This window comes from Bos grunniens, chromosome 11 (genome assembly GCF_055505025.1).
Source record: "Bos grunniens cultivar Pamir isolate PY7600 chromosome 11, Bosgru_T2T1.0, whole genome shotgun sequence".
In the NCBI taxonomy this organism is placed as follows: domain Eukaryota; kingdom Metazoa; phylum Chordata; class Mammalia; order Artiodactyla; family Bovidae; genus Bos; species Bos grunniens.
The window spans coordinates 98270935-98287721 of record NC_141175.1 but is presented as its reverse complement, the minus strand read 5'-3'; the positions used below and the strand labels follow the sequence as shown (position 1 = coordinate 98287721).

General features: G+C 49.1%; 1 protein-coding gene across 3 annotated transcripts in view; it reads right to left on the bottom strand.

Moving 5' to 3' along the window:
- The window catches only part of TGFBRAP1 (transforming growth factor beta receptor associated protein 1), a 33933-nt gene that overhangs the window by 16303 nt on the left and 843 nt on the right, over positions 1-16787 (bottom strand). For 2 of the 3 annotated variants that reach the window (XR_015137347.1, XM_086327762.1), the window contains exons 2-4: positions 10203-10903; positions 7192-7386; positions 4597-4751 (exon numbers count right to left, since the gene is read on the bottom strand). Coding sequence is in view for 2 of the 3 variants with exons in the window: in XM_086327762.1 (XP_086183888.1) it covers positions 4597-4751; positions 7192-7386; positions 10203-10890 (1038 nt within the window). In the remaining variant the exon portion in view is untranslated. Of the gene's footprint in view, positions 1-3357; positions 3428-4596; positions 4752-7191; positions 7387-10202; positions 10904-16787 lie in introns of those variants that run through there. The other variant, XM_086327763.1, reaches the window with a different exon arrangement.

Below are 16787 nucleotides of genomic sequence, written 5' to 3'. Positions count from 1 at the left end.
CCTTATGGCAGAAAGTGAAGAGGAACTAAAAAGCCTCTTGATGAAAGTGAAAGAGGAGAGTGGAAAAGTTGGCTTAAAGCTCAACATTCAGAAAACAAAGATCATGGCATCTAGTCCCATCACTTCATGGGAAATAGATGGGGAAACAGTGGAAACTGTCAGACTTTATTTTTTTGGGCTCCAAAATCACCGCAGATGGTGACTGCCGCCATGAAATTAAAAGATGCTTACTCCTTGGAAGGAAAGTTATGACCAACCTATCAGCATATTCAAAAGCAGAGACATTACTTTGCCAACAAAGGTCCGTCTAGTCAAGGCTATGGTTTTTCCAGTGGTCATGTATGGATGTGAGAGTTGGACTGTGAAGAAGGCTGAGCGCCAAAGAATCGATGCTTTTGAACTGTGGTGTTGGAGAAGACTCTTGAGAGTCCCTTGGACTGCAAGGAGATCCAACCAGTCCATTCTGAAGGAGATCAGCCCTGGGATTTCTTTGGAAGGAATGATGCTAAAGTTGAAACTCCAGTACTTTGGCCACCTCATGTGAAGAGTTGACTCATTGGAAAGACTCTGATGCTGGGAGGGATTGGGGGCAGGAGGAGAAGGGGACGACAGAGGATGAGATGGCTGGATGGCATCACTGACTCGATGGACATGAGTCTGAGTGAACTCCGGGAATTGGTGATGGACAGAGAGGCCTGGCGTGCTGCGATTCATGGGGCCGCAAAGAGTCAGACACAACTGAGCAACTGAACTGAACTGAACTGAAGTATCTACAGGAAAGAGTAGGTGGCAGACCAGCTCAGAGAACTGCGCCCCATGACTCTGAAACAGAGAAATCTTTTGGTGCAGCCCTAGCAGGATTTCCCTCCAGGATTAAAAGGATGCAAGATGCAAACATTTACAGGACAACTGGGGACACTCAGGCAGATGGGACACCCCAGCCTAGGAAAGAATCGGTGTTTATTTCGGAGGTGTATGTGACACGTATGTTTCAAAGGGGGGCTTTCTTGTCTTTTGAAGACACACAGTGAAATAATTTTAGATGAAATGGGGAAAAAAAAAAAGAACAGGTATCAAAGCCCAAGCTTAAATATGACACTATCCATACTACGTGATACACATCAAGCAAGCTTTCCGTAAGACACACACCTACGTCTGTAAATATCCGCTCACTGCCTCTGTCTTTACAGCATCCCAAACCTTAATATAATTTAAGCTTGGCTTCTTAAAGATCTAAGCCTTCTCACCTTTTGGATCTCTGGAAGGAATATTCCTTTAATCCGAGTCCCACAGTTAAACTTCTCCTTAAATCCCTCCCTAGTTCAGAACTCAGTGAAGCAAAACCAACACTCGCTTTAATGGAGAGAAAGGCGAACTGTGAAAAGCCAGTCCCCTCAACTTCTGGTCTCTCTCCCTCCCCACTTTCTGGTTTTCCTGAGCCCAGGGTCTAGCATTTGGTTGCAAGCCTCCTAAAGTTAAAATAACTAACATCCCTAATCCTTGTAAGAGTCACAGTCAACCCTTAAAAACACATTAATATGAATGAGACATTATCTCTGAACCTTTTTGTCAGTACTGTCTTCTTTTCCTCTCGTAGTTCTATTTTAAACCAAAACTCTTCTGCTCCCCGATCCACAGAGCCTAGCTGTTTGAAGACCAGTTCAAAGCTCTGAATCAACCATCACTCATTCCTTGTTGTTCAGCCCCAGGCGCGAGCAGGGGCCAAGGGAAATGGAGGCGAGTGTCTGCCCAGGACTGGGGGAGGAGCGAGCTGGAGCTGGGGAGTAAACGGCCGTGTGTTATAGGTTAACAGGGATAACCGTGGGAGCTCAGAGGAGTCAGTGCTGCCTGGAGGATGGGGCAGATTCAGAGACGAGACATATGTAAGCACAGTATAGAAACTGTATTTTAGGGGACTTCCCTGGTGGTCCAGTGGTTAAGACTGCCTTCCAAGCCAAGGGGTGTGGGTTCGATCCTTGGTTGGGGAACTAAGATCCCACAAGCTTTGCAGGCAAAAAACCAAATCAAAAATCAGAAACAATACTGTAACAAATTCAATAAAGATTTTTAAAACGGCCCACATTAAAAAAAAAAAATCTAAAAAGCCAAAAACCCTGTATTTGGTGGATGATGGATGTTTTCTCCACTGACAAAAAACAGCACAAACAACAAGGGAAGAAAGCAATGGCGCAGGGGCGGAGGCCAGCCCAGACTCCCCAGGACGCCCAGAGGCAGCTGTCTTACCCAGCACCCCCGTCTTTGGTCGGTGACGCTGCTTATTTCTGACCTGTTCTCAGCGTGCTTCTGGAGTGCCTGCCCAGCACACAGGTGGCAGGTGGCTCAGGCCTGGTCACACGGGGGCAGAGGCGGTAGCAGAGGCTGGGGATGGGGCAGGGCCCAGCCACCAAGGCCGCCTGGTGTGGACCTGACTCTGGCCAGGAGGTGCCCGCTGTAGGACGTACAGCAGGGGTGTGGACACGTCAGAAAGCTCCTTCGGCGGTGGCGTGGAGGATGGGCTGCAGACATGCAGGAGGGGGCTGTGAACACAATTCCAGCAAAAAGGGAGGAGGGCTCCCCGTGGTCATGCAGGCACGAGAACCAGGGCCGAGTTCAAGGTCATTGAGGCTGCATATCTGGGCCCAAATAGGAGTCTAAAACAACAGGGGGTGGGGGGAGACAGGGGTGTGCCAGATGGACAGACCCCAACAGGGACATCACACAGGAGGGCAGGATAAGGGCCAACACTAGCCAGTGCCCACTGTTCGGGTGCTCATGGGAAAACAAGGGGGAGGCAAAAATTCAACACAGGAAGCCTCTTTAAGAAAAAGCCTCTTTAAGACACATTTGAGGTATGTCCCTGGGTGTGTCCAAGAGGGGATCCCGATATGTGCCCGTCCCCCTGAGGCCACTCCCAGGGGGAGAGGAGCTGAGAGCAGAGGCTGACAGACCCCACTGGCCTTCCCACCAGGATGCGATGCACTAGGCAGAAACAGGTGCTCTCAGCTCGGAAACACGCCCTGAACTGACAGCTTCCTTCTCTGTGCTTTGCTGCCCCCTGCTGAAAGTTCACAGATCATCTCACTTGAAAAACACAGGGAATAGGGCTGGGGTGAGGGGAGGCCTGGGAGTTTGGGATTAGCAGACACAGCATACAGGATAGATAAACAAGGTCCTACTGCATAGCACAGGGTGCATGTGTGCTAAATCACTCAGTCATGTCCAGGTCTTTGCGACCCCATGGACTGTAGCCCACCGGGCTCCTCTTTCTGTCCGTGGGATTCTCTAGGCAAGAATACTGGAGTGGGTTGCCATTTCCTTCTCCAGGGGATCTTCCAGACCCAGGGATCGAACCCACACCTCTTCGGTCTTCTGCATTGACAGGCAGGTTCTTTACCATTAGCGCAACCTGGGAACTACAGTCAAAACCCTGCAATAACAATAATGGAAAAGAATATGAATAAGAATGTATATATATTCATAACTGAGTCACTCTGCTGTACAACAGTAATTAACACAACACTGTAAATCAATTATACTTCAATAAAACTTTTTAAAATAAGGAATAAAGATGAAAAGTTTATCAATATTTATCCTGTGACCATAAATGACAGGTCCTGACTTTTTCCACCTTTAGTCTACCTTCTGCTGCAAAAAGCCACGGAGGCCAGAAAGCACAGCTTCATCCCACAAACCATATCGTCCTGAAAATCTGGCCAGCAGGTAACAAGAGGGGGATCACTCTGACTTCATGAGAATCTTTCATGAGTGACTTAGATGTTTGTAAGAAGCGTGCATGCACCGATATTACACTTTGCTGCTGAGTCACTTCAGTCGTGTCCGACTCTGTGCGACCCCATAGACGGCAGCCCACCAGGCTCCCCCGTCCCTGGGATTCTCCAGGCAAGAACACTGGAGTGGGTTGCCATTTCCTTCTCCAATGCAGGAAAGTGAAAAGTGAAAGTGAAGTCGCTCAGTCGTCATCATTCTCAAATACACAGCGTGACCTGAACTCACCTTGCAACCAATCAAGAAGCAAATTTTAGAAAACCTGATTTCATCAGATGTGAGAATAATTCATGATTGTTTCATCAACTATATTGATCATACCAATGATATTAAAGCTAGCATTTCTTAAATGCATTACAAGCTTTCTCCTAAGGAAATTAATTAGATGGATTCCGGCAATATTAGATGATTTATGAGTATGGTTCACAAAGCTTTTCCTACAGATAGTAGAAATTTAAAAAATTAAACCCCATCCCAACAAATACAAATTCTACATTGGGAAACCAATTACGCTGGGGATCTCTTGGCTTGTAATCACAGTGCCTGTAGTCTACTCTGGAGGAACGCGATTGGAAATGCAATGTGGTGTATTAAGCATGGGGATCATGTCAGAGGCTCAGATCCTGGCTTGGCCTCTGCCGGCATCGCGACCCCCTCTCTCAGCCTGCGTCCTTATCTGTACGACGTGGACGCACAGAGAATTTGAGTGACAGACACAAAGTGGTCTGCAGGGCCCGGCGCCCTTAGATCCGAACATTTTCTAATCAGCAGCTTGGAGGCACGCTTCCACATGGCTAGCTGACTACAAACCTGAAATTTTTCCTTTGGGATGTTCCTCCGAGCGCCTTTCGCTAGAACTAGAGCCTCCTCCACTCGGTGGCTGGCTAACAGGTCCTGTATTTGTTTTTCCAGAGGTAGCGGAACCAAGATGTAAACACCTTTACTCGTGGCAACGATCACTCTTCCTGGGAAGAAATGGAACAGGTTGGAGAGGAAACGGACACTGTGCTGGCAAGAAAACACCCCGCTTTCACCCCACACAGGAGCGATAGCTGACTCTGAACAATGTCATCACAGTTCTCCCAACACAGAATCGCCACGGCAATCAGAAATTAATGCTTCTCTTATCTTCTTTCCATCATAAGAAAAAGGCAAACTCTTAACACTACATTTTTGAAGTATAAGACATAAAGATGCTTTGCCTTTTTTTATTCTATGATGCTGATAAATTTAAAGCCAGTTGAATAGATCCAAATGAGTCTGTAGAGCTCCATCACAGAAAATGAGCAATAAGAATTATGCTACTCCTCATATAAGGCTGGGGCTTCCCTGGTGGCTCAGATGGAAAAGAATCTGTGTGCAAAGCGGGAGACCTGGGTTTGATCCCTCGGTCTGGAAGATCCCCTGGAGGAGGTCATGGCAACCCATGCCAGTCATGGCAACCCATGCCAGTGCTCCTGCCTGGCAAATGCCATGGATAGAGGAGCCTGGTGGGCTACAGTCCATGGATCACAAAAGTGCTGGACATGACTGAGCAACTAACACTTTCACTTTTTCAAATAAAGCTGTTCAAAATTCTTTTCTCTCCAGGTTAGTCAGTTTACAAGAAACTAAGATTACAAGGTGACATTCTGAACCATAAGCTAACATCTCACACTTGCCCTCTATGGTCAAGATCACCGAGTCCCAGGGTTATGGTCTCCATCCCATGAGAGACCCTGACCCTCGGCACCATGAGGTCCTGCACAATCCAAAGGAGAGTCAGACCTGCGCCCAAGAGAACTCCTCCTGCCAAGCATTGAGAGCGAGTTCTGCTCTCTCTGGAGGTGCGTTTCAACTAAATTAATGCCTGTTCCCAGGAAGCAGTGGAATGGCCTTGTCTTTCTGTCTGAAGGTTGTTCAGGGTCAGCCACACCTTCCTGCTCCCTCTGCTCCCCACTCCTTGGGATCTATCACCTTCAGCCCAGGCCCACCACCTGGTCTCTCCCGCCGGATGCCCCCGCACCTCCCTTCCTCGGCTCCCTGCCTGGCGGTCTTGTCTGCGTCCTCTGTCTCCATGCCACCCAGCATCATCCCCCCACACTTGGGAGATTCAGCCCCTGCTCCGCGTTGGGTCCTCCTTCCAGGAGGCTTCCCACGTTCCCGCCTGGGGTAGTATGTCACCAGCCTCCCTGTGCCGGTGACCCCCTGGGGCGGCCTCCACCCTCAGCCCACGGAGGATATAACATTGTTGTGAATAACCTCTCCCGTGCGTGTGCGTGTTGGAGCCCAAGCTGAACGCTGACACGCTCACGTGGGATGACAAGTCTCAGCAGGCTGTGTTCCTAGCACCTAACACAGGAAGGGCAGTGTCCGGGGAGCCCTGGGGGCAAAGGCAATGACTGCACAGATAGACATAAGCTCCCGGCTTCAAGGCAACCTCACAAGCGGTGTTCTTAGGAAGCCAGGAAATCTGACCAGGGGCAGGGCTGAGAGCGCATTTCTGAGGTGTGGAAAGGGCTCTGGGGTTATGTGGGAAAATGCCTGCTGCACGGCTCTGGATTCAGTATCACGATCTCTTCTACACACTTCCAGACAGCTCAGCTGAAAGGGAACCAGTACCAAATCCAGGTGAACAGGGGATGGGCAATCACTTTGCTTCTCTTTCAACTTTTCAGTACATGTGAAGATGCTCACAATGAAATTGTTGTTCTTGTGGTTTAGTTGCTAAGTCATGTCTGACTCTTCTGAGACCCTGTGGACTAGAGCCCACTGGGCTCCTCTGTCTATGGGCTTTCCCAGGCAAGAACACTGGAGTGGGTTGCCATTTCCTTCTCCAGGGGATCTTCCAGACCCAGGGATGGAAACCACATCTCCTGCTTGGCAGGCGGTTTCTTTACCACTGAGCCACAATAGATCCCTCATGTGGTTCGCTCCCTGGTTGCCCTGATCTGCTGAGGCCTCATCCCCTGCTTGCCCTTCTCACATACTGGGCACCACAGTCATGCTGAATGACCTACACAGTCCGGGACCTGGGCTTCCCTCCTGTGCAGACTCACATGTGCCTTTCTCTCTGCCTAAAGGTTCCTTCATACCATACGTGCTTGGCTGACTCCAGCTCATCCTCAAAAGTTTGGCTCAAATGCCACCTCCTGCAGGAAGCCCTCCCTGGTATGGTTAGGAAATACTTCCTACTCTGTTCTCCTAGCTGGCCTTATTTGTTGCTGTCAAGCTCTCAAATGCTGTAGCTGTTTTTTAATGCCTCTTTCCCTTTAATCTCCATGCCCCTGAAGCTCAAAGACTGGATCACCATCGCCCATGGAGTTTCTGTGTTCAGCACGAGGCCATGTTCCCAGGGGTTCCTTAATAGCATTTAGTGAAGAAATAGCACCACAAAAGACCTAAAGATTCAGTGGAAACTCGTACCTTCAAAATCCTGGAGGATGTGGCCTTCCTTGAAGGGCAGGGTCTGCTTTTGCTGCTGATCCAGCATGCTGTGCACGGTGATGAACTCGTCGTCCAGGGCAACAACATACGGGAAGCAGACGGCCGCTCCGATCACATTCTCTGACCAGCGAACAGGTGCACGCTGAGAGATCCCAGCCACCGTGGCGAACATGCCTGGGAAAACAGGAAGCGTCGGGGGGCTTCAGAGAGCTGTGGTTTGCTTGCCTGTTTTCTGCAGAGGTGTCTGGACGTGGAATACCTGTCCCCTTAATCACATTTCAGGACGGGAGAGATGATATACCAGTCTGCATGGACAGAAGACCCTCGTATCTGTTCTAATGAAGGGAATCTCTCTCCCCAGAATGTCCACCTTATACCTCCTTCTAATTAAACATAGAATTAAAAGATGCTTGTTCCTTGGAAGAGAAGCTATGAGCAACCTAGACAGCATATTAAAAAGCAGAGACATTACTTTGTCAACAAAGGTCCGTCTACTCAAAGCTAAGGTTTTTCCAGTAGTCATGTATGGATGTGAGAGTTGGACCATAAAGGAAGCTGAGCGCTGAAGAATTGATGCTTTTGAACTGTGGTATTGAAGAAGACTCTTGAGAGTCCCTTGGAATGCAAGGAGATCCAACCAGTCAATTCTAAAGGAAATCAGTCATGAATATTCATTGGAAGGACTGATGCTGAAGCTGAAGCTCCAATATTTCGGCCACCTAATGTGAAGAACTGACTCATCTGAAAAGACCCTGATGCTGGGAAAGATTGAAGGCAGGAGGAGAAGGGGACGACAGGGGATGAGATGTTTGGATGGCATCACCGACTCTATGGACATGAGTCTGAGCAAGCTCCAGGAGTTGGTGATGGACAGGGAAGCCTGGTGTGCTGCAGTCCATGGAGATACCTAGAAGTCGCAAAGAGTCAGACACAATTGAGTGACTGAGCTGAACTAAATTAAACATAAGGTTAAAAAATGTGCACATGGGTCTTCCCTGGTGACTCAAGTGGTAAAACATCCACCTGCCAATGCAAGAGACAGGGTTTCATCCCCAATCCAGGAAGATCCTACATGCCTTGGAGCAACTAAGCTCAAATGCTCTAACTACGGAAACCCACACGCCCTAGAGCACGTGTTCTGCAACAAGAGAAGCCACCGCAGTGAGAAGCCCGCGAACCACAATTAAAGAGTCACCCCTGCTCACTGCAACTAGAGAGAGGCCCTTGCAGCAATGAAAACCCAGCACAGCCATATAAATAAACAAACAAAAACAAAATAAAAAACAAACCAAAAATAGTGTACACGCACCCACATGAAGGTGTACGCTGCTCGTGTCCTCACACGTGGGGAAGAGAGAATTCTGCACAATTTAAGAAGCTTCACAAGCTTTCTGCCACATCCAGTCCTCCCATGGGTTTGTGTCTCTGCTACTGCTAAGTCACTTCAGTCGTGTCCGACTCTGTGTGACCCCACAGACAGCAGCCCACCAGGCTCCCCCATCCCTGGGATTCTCCAGACAAGAACACTGGAGTGGGTTGCCATTTCCTTCTCCAATGCGTGAAAGTGAAAAGTGAAAGTAAAGTTGCTCAGTCGTGTCTGACTCTTAGCGACCCCATGGACTGCCGCCTACCAGGCTCCTCCGTCCATGGGATGTTCCAGGCAAGAGTACTGAAGTGGGTGCCATTGCCTTCTCAGCACCAGCTTTTCCCTAGACATTCACTCCACACTGAACGCATTCGTTCAGATACTTATTGAGCACCTACTGTATGTGGGCCACTCGACAAGATGTCCCATACGGAACTCTCGCCCTGCTCCTCCTGCCACCACTTAGAGTTCAGGTGTAATTCTGGTTCCATGTTTTCTCTGATACAGGGGTACAACTAACTCTGCAATTCAAGACAGTCTGCTGTTGAGTGTTTGTCAATGATAACATCCATATTCACTGACGGTTTATCTACTTTGTACTTAAAGCGCTAACTGCTGCTGCTGTTCAGTGCTTAAGTCGTGTCTGACTTTTTTGACTCCTGAATCAGGTGTGGGGATATATACAGACAAGCAAACAAAACACAGTTGATTTGGAAAACCTATCGTCCTAATTCCCACCTTGCAGGAAACAAAGCTCTGCCTGACACTGTGTGTCATCCATGCCTACGACCGAAAACGACGCGGCCAGCTATGATTCTCAGGAGGTGATGCTGAGAATAGAAAGACCACAGGACACAAGGAAAGCCCTTCCAAGAAGCTAGCAACTAAACTAGATGCTTTTTGGTAGCATGAAGCTGCAGTCAATAAGAGAAAATCAGGGCCATGACCTTGGAGCCTCCACACTTCAAAATATCTAGAAGTGAGCTCCCCCAACTCCTTTTTAGAATGGAGAATAAACACAGACCAGGTGGAAACCCATACACAGAAGAAAATCCTATAAGGAAGTCTTACAGATTCTTATTTTTGCACTTATCCCCTTACAGGAATTCTCTCTGGAGCCATCTTCAGGCTCTACTTTGTACTGTGCTCAGTCGTGTCCGATTCTTTGCGACCCCAAGGACTGCAGCCCGCCAGGCTCCTCTGTCCCTGGGATCTCCCAGGCAAGGATACTGGAGCAGGTCGCCATTTCCTTCTCCAGAATCTTCCCGACCCAGGGATCAAACCTGCATCTCCTGGGGCTCCTGTATTGACAGGCAGGTTCTTCACCACTGAGCCACTTGGGAAGTTCCTCAGGCTCTACTTTAGCAGAAAATAGGTGATGCTATGACTGGCCTATTTTTGTGCCATGAAACCCACACTCACAAAACAGTCTAATGAAAACTGAGCAGACACTGGGCGTGCGGTTGTTTGCCTGTTGCCTCAATGTCACCAAACACAGTCCACAAGTGTCTGCTTTTCGCAACCACAACCTCCCTCTCCAACCTCAGCATGAAAGCAAGGACAGAAGGTGGAGAGACTGGGCAGAGTGGAAAGGTTAGTGGAGGCGCCCGGGCGCCCTGCTCACCCAGTCCCCCAGGGCCCGCCAGAAGGAACTCCTGTCTCCCGATCCTCTTGACGATGGGCCGCCTCTCCTCGCTGCAGAACGGGAACAGGTCCTGGGCGGCGCCCGTGCTGTAGTTGAGGATGATGTACTGGGTGGTGAGGGCCAGGCACAGGAAGTGGCCGTCCACGGCCACGGCCAGCGGCTGCTCCGGTGTGGACACCTCCCTGACAATCTGCACTCGGTCCTCGTACACCAGGAAGACCTGGATGGTCCTGCGCTTGACTGAGATGATGCACACCTCCACGCAGAAGGGGTCCCCGCTCACCGGGTTCTCATTCAAGGCGAAGGCAGTAGCCCCCTTGATGCGGGCGCCTGAGGGCACGGGCTCCAGGCTTAGCATGTGGACCAGGCTGATGCAGCCGTCGCACAGCACCAGCAGCCGGCTGAGGGCCGACGCGGCCCGCAGCTCGCTCACTGCCTTCTTGAAACCCAGGTGTCTGTGCAGCTGCCTGGTGGCCGTGAACGTGGCTGACCCGCCGGGCAAGGTCTTCTCCTCCAGCAGGAAGTGGTACACGAAGCAGTCGCTGGTGCCCACATAGAGGTTCCGGCCGCAGCACTCCACACACTCCAGCAACCCCCGGTCCCGGTCACTCAGCAGCTGCTCCCGCTCAATGGCGGGGACCAGGGTGAAGGCCTTGGTGCTCATCATGTTGGCGGCGGCTCTGAGGGACAGGAAAGGAAAGGGAGGTTAGAGGAACAAGGGACGGATAGAACCATTTCCGGGCATGACAAATAAAACGTCAATTCCCAGTTGTAACTTCAGAGAAAGGAAATCATTTGACACTTGTGAAAAATACTGAAAGAAAGACTTCTGACTTGGCCTTCTCCCACAGGCAAACAGAGACCCTGGCAGGAGAGCACACATGTGCTTGTAAGTAACTGCCAACTCTCTTCAACAGTCATTCAGCCGCTAAGTCAAGTCTGACTCTCTTTGAACCCAAGGACTGCAGCATGCCAGGCTCCCCTGTCCTCCACTCTCTCTCTGAGTTTGCTCAATCTCATGTTCATTGAGTCGGTGATGCTTTCTAACTATCTCATCCTCTGCTGCCCTCTTCTGTTGCCTTTAATCTTTCCCAGCATCAGGGTCTTTCCCAATGAGTCGGTTCTTCACATCAGGTGGCCAAAGGATTGGAGCTTCAGCAGCAGTCCTTCCAACGGATATTCAACTCTCAACAGAACTGAGATTTATTATATACGGAGTCTCCCTACATTGTTCTTCAGAAACAAACCTCTGGGTAGAAGAAGAGCATGTCTACTCACCCACAGACAACACAAGACAAACATTTTAGAAAAAGACAAAAATGATCACCACAGATGTGCCCCCAAACCCCACCAGCCACCTGACTGGATGTCTAAGTGAATGGTGGGGCACAGCTCCATGGTGGGGTTCACTCCTGCCCCTTGGATCTCACAGGAGTCAGAAGCAGGGACCAAACCCCCAGTTCCCTCGCATTCTTCTCACTGAGGCGTGCGCATTGTCCCAGTACCATGTTTGGCTCCCAGAATCAATCTGTTGGTGTGGAGTGGTAAAGATGTGCCTCGAATCTCCAGGGCTTGTAGGTGGAGGGTTGAGGTACTTAGCAAATTTGTGAGAAGGTCAGTTAATAGATTACTCCCATTGGAAGACACACTGTCCCAAACAGTGTGGGAAGCCTGGGCTTCTTACTTCTTCCTCTGGAAAAGACTCTGGTTTCACAAATTAGAAGCAGCAGAAACAAAGGCACCAGTGCAATTCAGTGGGGAAAAATAAAATCATTTCAATCAATGGCTGCTGGAACATGTGGTTAACATTGAAAGTGAAAAGTCAAAGCGTTAGCAGCTCAGTCGGGTTTGACTCTGCGACCCAATATACTGTAGCCCGATAGGCTCCCCTGTTCATGGAATTCTCCAGGTAAGAATACTGGGGTGGGTAGTCATTCCCTTCTCCAGGGGATCTTCCAATTAACCTCGGTTATCCCTACCTCATATCATCTCCTAATATAAAAATTAATTTGAGATGCATCAAGTTATTTTAAAAACAAAAGCTAAAACTACAAATCTTCTAGAAGAAAAGATAGGAGAACATCTTTGGGATCTTGGGGTACATAAAGATTTTTTAGGTTACGAAAAGCACTAACCATAAAAGAGAAAAAGCTGGTAAACAGGATTTTATAGAAATTTAAAAAGTGTGTCCACTGAAAGACATCACTAGGGAAATGAATAGGCAAGGCCCAGACTGGGAGAAAAATCTGTGATAGCCATCTCAGACAAAGGGCTCACATTCAGAAGAGAAAACATGATGGTCAACAGCCATGGGGGAGAGATCAACCTGCAGAACCACCTGTAATTGCAAACTGTAGCTACAAGCAGACTTCATCTCATACCCATCAAATGGACAACACCTCCCAAGTCTGATGATGCTGGGGGTTTGCCAGAATCCAGATCCATGGGCATGCCCCTGTTGCTGGTGGAGGCTTCTGGGCTGGCCAGACCATGTGGGTGACGGAGGAAGTCCTTGGCAACTGGGGAGCCAGGGATTCTCCTTTTGGCTTCACTGATGTTCAGCAGGACATGAGCAAGGAAGCTAGCAGCAGTCCTGTTTGCAACTGGGGGGAAATGGAAATGCCACAATAGACGGATGGAGCACCACACAGCAGTGAGGGGATGCACTGCAGCCCACCCATGACTCGGTAAACCTCCCTGGAAAGGGGAGCTGTGGATGCTATATTCGGCCTGATAATTCAGGCCTTGTAAGATGCAGAAACATGGAAGTCCCAACCAATGTACTATTTAGAGTTGCAGCCCTACATAGTGAGATCATAAAGAAAAGTAAGGGAATAAAGAACAGAAACCCAAGGGGGATAGGATGTGAGTGGGCAGAAGCTGATCTCAAAGGTATTAGTCATGTCTGTTTCCCTGTGCCGAGTTGCTTTTATTGCTACTCTCTACATCTCATGTGAATTGTAAATGTTCTTTTCAATATATAAAATATTAATTTAAAAATATTTATAAAAAATATACTCATTTCCCCAAACCAGCTTACCCTGGAAACATAACAGATACAGAGCCTCGGTTAAATAAGCTTGGTGTGCACGCATGCTCAGTCGTGTCTTTGCAACGCCATGAACTGTAGCCTACCAGGCTCCTCTGTTCATGGGATTTCCCAGGCAAGAGTAGTGCGGTGAGTTGCTATTCCCTTCTCCAGGGGATCTTCCCCACCCAGGGATCAAACCTTCGTCAACTGCATTGCAGGAGGGTTCTTTACTGCTGAACCACTGGGGAAGCCCTTAATAAGCCTGGCAGGAATCATAAAATGCATGTTCCTTGTTTACAATCTCACTTCACGGAAACATTTACAACCCATGTCAATGATTAACTTGTCATTTCTTAGTTCATCTAAATCCAGAGCTTAGTTTATCTGAATCTGTATTTACAAAGTCTGAATATTTCCATACATCCCGGGTTACTGGAAGATGGGGAACAGTCCAGCAGAGTCAGAAGCCCTGCAAGGGGCAGTGTGGGCACCTTTCAGGGCCCCAGCCTTTTACTTCCCAACCTCTGCTCAGCCTCTGCTACCCCAGCCACACAAATGCCTCCATTTCTATCCACAGCCAGCTGGAGCTGCATGCTGTGTTACTCCGGGCCTGGCTTCCCTCTGCATTCTCTCTGAACTAAATCTCACCAAGGCCAGGTTGCATTAAAGGTCACCACTCAAAGAATAAAAACAGAATAAAGGCAATGTCTGAAGTAGATGCAGATGCAGAAACTGGCTAATAGACTCAAGGTCACCCTGGTGGTTCAGTGGCAAAGAATCTGCCTGCCAATGCTGGAGATAGGAGTTCAGTTCCTGGTCTGGGAGGATCCCACATGCCGTGGAGCAACTAAGCCCATGCGCCACAACTACTGAAGCCTGTGTGCCCCAGAGCCTGTGCTCCACAAGAGAAGCCTCCACCATGAGAACCCCACTTGCCACACTAGAGAAAAGCCCATGCAGCAACAAAGGCCCAGCAGAGCCAAAAATAAAACTATACAGAAAGGAAAAAAAATATATATATATATATATAGAAAGAGAGAGACTCCTGATCTGAGACAGAAATAAATATATCCCAAAATAATGCTATGACAAAGTGCCGTTGATTGAAATGGGATCCTCGCCAATGTTTATTTTTTGGAGGACTTCCCTGGTGGTCCAGTGGTTAAGATCCTGAGCTGTCAACGCAGGGGACACGGGTTTGATCCCTGGCCAGAGAACTAAGATCCCCTGAGAGGTGCAGCCAAAAATAATAGCAATAATTATTTTTCTTGAACCAAAGGACAGTCACCTCCTGTCATACAATGCGCACATGATATGAGAACGGCCTTGAGATGGGCGTGGCGTCCCATGTATCTGCAAAGAATCACACACTCAAGAATTACACCAACCCTTTAAAATGAAACAAACCCTTTAGAGCCCCACACAGCTGTCTGTGCACCGGAGAGGCATCACTTTAGAGGTAAAGACCCATTGATGGGTATCACAGCCCTGTAACAGGAGGCTCTTCCTATGAATCCACTAAAGATGAATTCTTACGTGCATTTTAAAAAGGACCTTCTACCTAAAGTTGGGCTTCCCAGGTGACTCAGTGGTAAAGAACCCACCTGCCAATACAGGAGATGCAAGTTGGATCCCTGGGTTGGGAAGATCCCCTGGAGGAGGAAATGGCAACCCGCTCCAGTATTCTTCCCTGGGAAATCCCATGGACAGAGGAGCCTGGCGGGGTACAGTCCATGGGGTCACACAAGAGTCGGACAGGACTGAGCAACTGAGCACACACGCAAGTGTATGTATACATACACAGATACACCATTTATACACACCACCTGTATACACATACATGCACATAGTGTGTGTCTATATACCTATTCTATGGATCCTATAAGAGCAACAGCAACAGTTACAAGCGAAGTAGGGATCTGGAGAGGGCAGGGTAGGTGGGCCAGGAGCAGGGGTGGGGGGGTAGGAGGGTGGTCTGGGGCTCCAGGGCATTGCCTTTGTAACATCTTCCTCAATCCTGGACTTTCTAACAGCTGTTAAGAATTATTGAGGGCCTTCTGGATGCTAGGCAATTGTCCCCTTTTACATGTTCTTTTTCCTGAATGTTTATTTCCTCAACAAAGCTACCTGACCATCAAGACAAGATCCTGACCTCAAATCACCTGCAAGATTTCACAGCACGCTCAGTGACTCCTCCTGCCCTTCTGCATGAGGCATTTCAGCTCACTCAGGGTAGCCTCAGATTAACTTGCTTCTTCTGCCTTCATTTAGTAGTACAGTGTTTTTTAATAAAGAAAAACGAGTCAGGTTTGCCACAGAAGAGATGAGTTGTAAAGTACGGGCCAAATTATTGGGTAGTCTCCAAACACCTGACCACCACAAATGATTACTTTAATGTATTTCTAATGAGAACTGGGCTCAGGCCAAGATGAAGATGCTTAACCCACTAAGGAAAATTTCCTCGAGTTTTCTTAAAGGATCACATGATCCTTTAGCATGAAGGAATAGCCATAATGTTTTGTGTAAGAACAGAAAGGTTAGCTGCAAATCAGGCCTGGAAAGTTCAGCGTTTTTTAAACACTGATCTCTGTGCTTTTAAAACTTGTCCACCGGATCTGCCTGAAGGAGAAAGGGACCCCAGGCAAACCCCTGTCGCTGGAGGGTTAGGCAGAGGCTGGAGTGTCCTGGGAGCCTGCAGTGGAGGGCAAGCTGCCTCCAGGACCAGAGGGCTGAGGCTCACTGTCGAGTGGAAGAGAAGGGGCAGAGGACGGACCTGCAGGTGAGGGCCACCACACCTGTCCCCCCAGGTCTTTGTAAAATGTGCACAGAAAATGTGCACTCTGGAGTTCAGAGTCCAGGAGGGGTCTAACTGCAGAGGGAGCCCTCACCTGGTTAACAATTACTCAGAGCCGAGCCCACCCACTTCAGAGCCCAGACAGCTCTGGCCCCGTGACTTCTTTCTGTTTACGAACCGTAATTTATCTAGCAGCTACTAAGTGCCAGGCTCTGTGCCACATGCACATTCTCTTTATGCGTTGCATGTATCTTTTCTCATATTTCCCCGGTTTTGATTGAGAAAATTGAGACTCAGAACGTCCAGTGAATGCCCAGGGCTCCCAGTTAGAAGGGGCAGGGTCAGGGTTTGAACCCACAACTCCATCCCTCCACTCCCACCACAGAGCGGCTCTGCCCCTGTTAAGCGAAGAACCCGGCCTGGGAAGGTCATACACCAGACAGGCCGCTTCAGTGACCGCGGAGGCAGCAGGGCTGGCAGAAGTGGAAGGAAAAAGAAAAGGAAGCAGCTGTCCAGCTCTTCCTTCCTATCTGACCATAAGGCTGGAGTTTCCTGCTGACCAACAGAGAAGGGAGGCCAGAGGAGGGCAGTGGGCTCGGTGCCCCCTCCAGCCGTGAGCTCCGGGCCGGGCTGCCGGCTCCCACCGCGATGGACCCTCCACACACGTTCTCCCTGGGTCTCCACCTGCCACCACTGTCCCCACGGCTGCTTGCCCTCCCCGGGCAGTTGCTCAAGGATG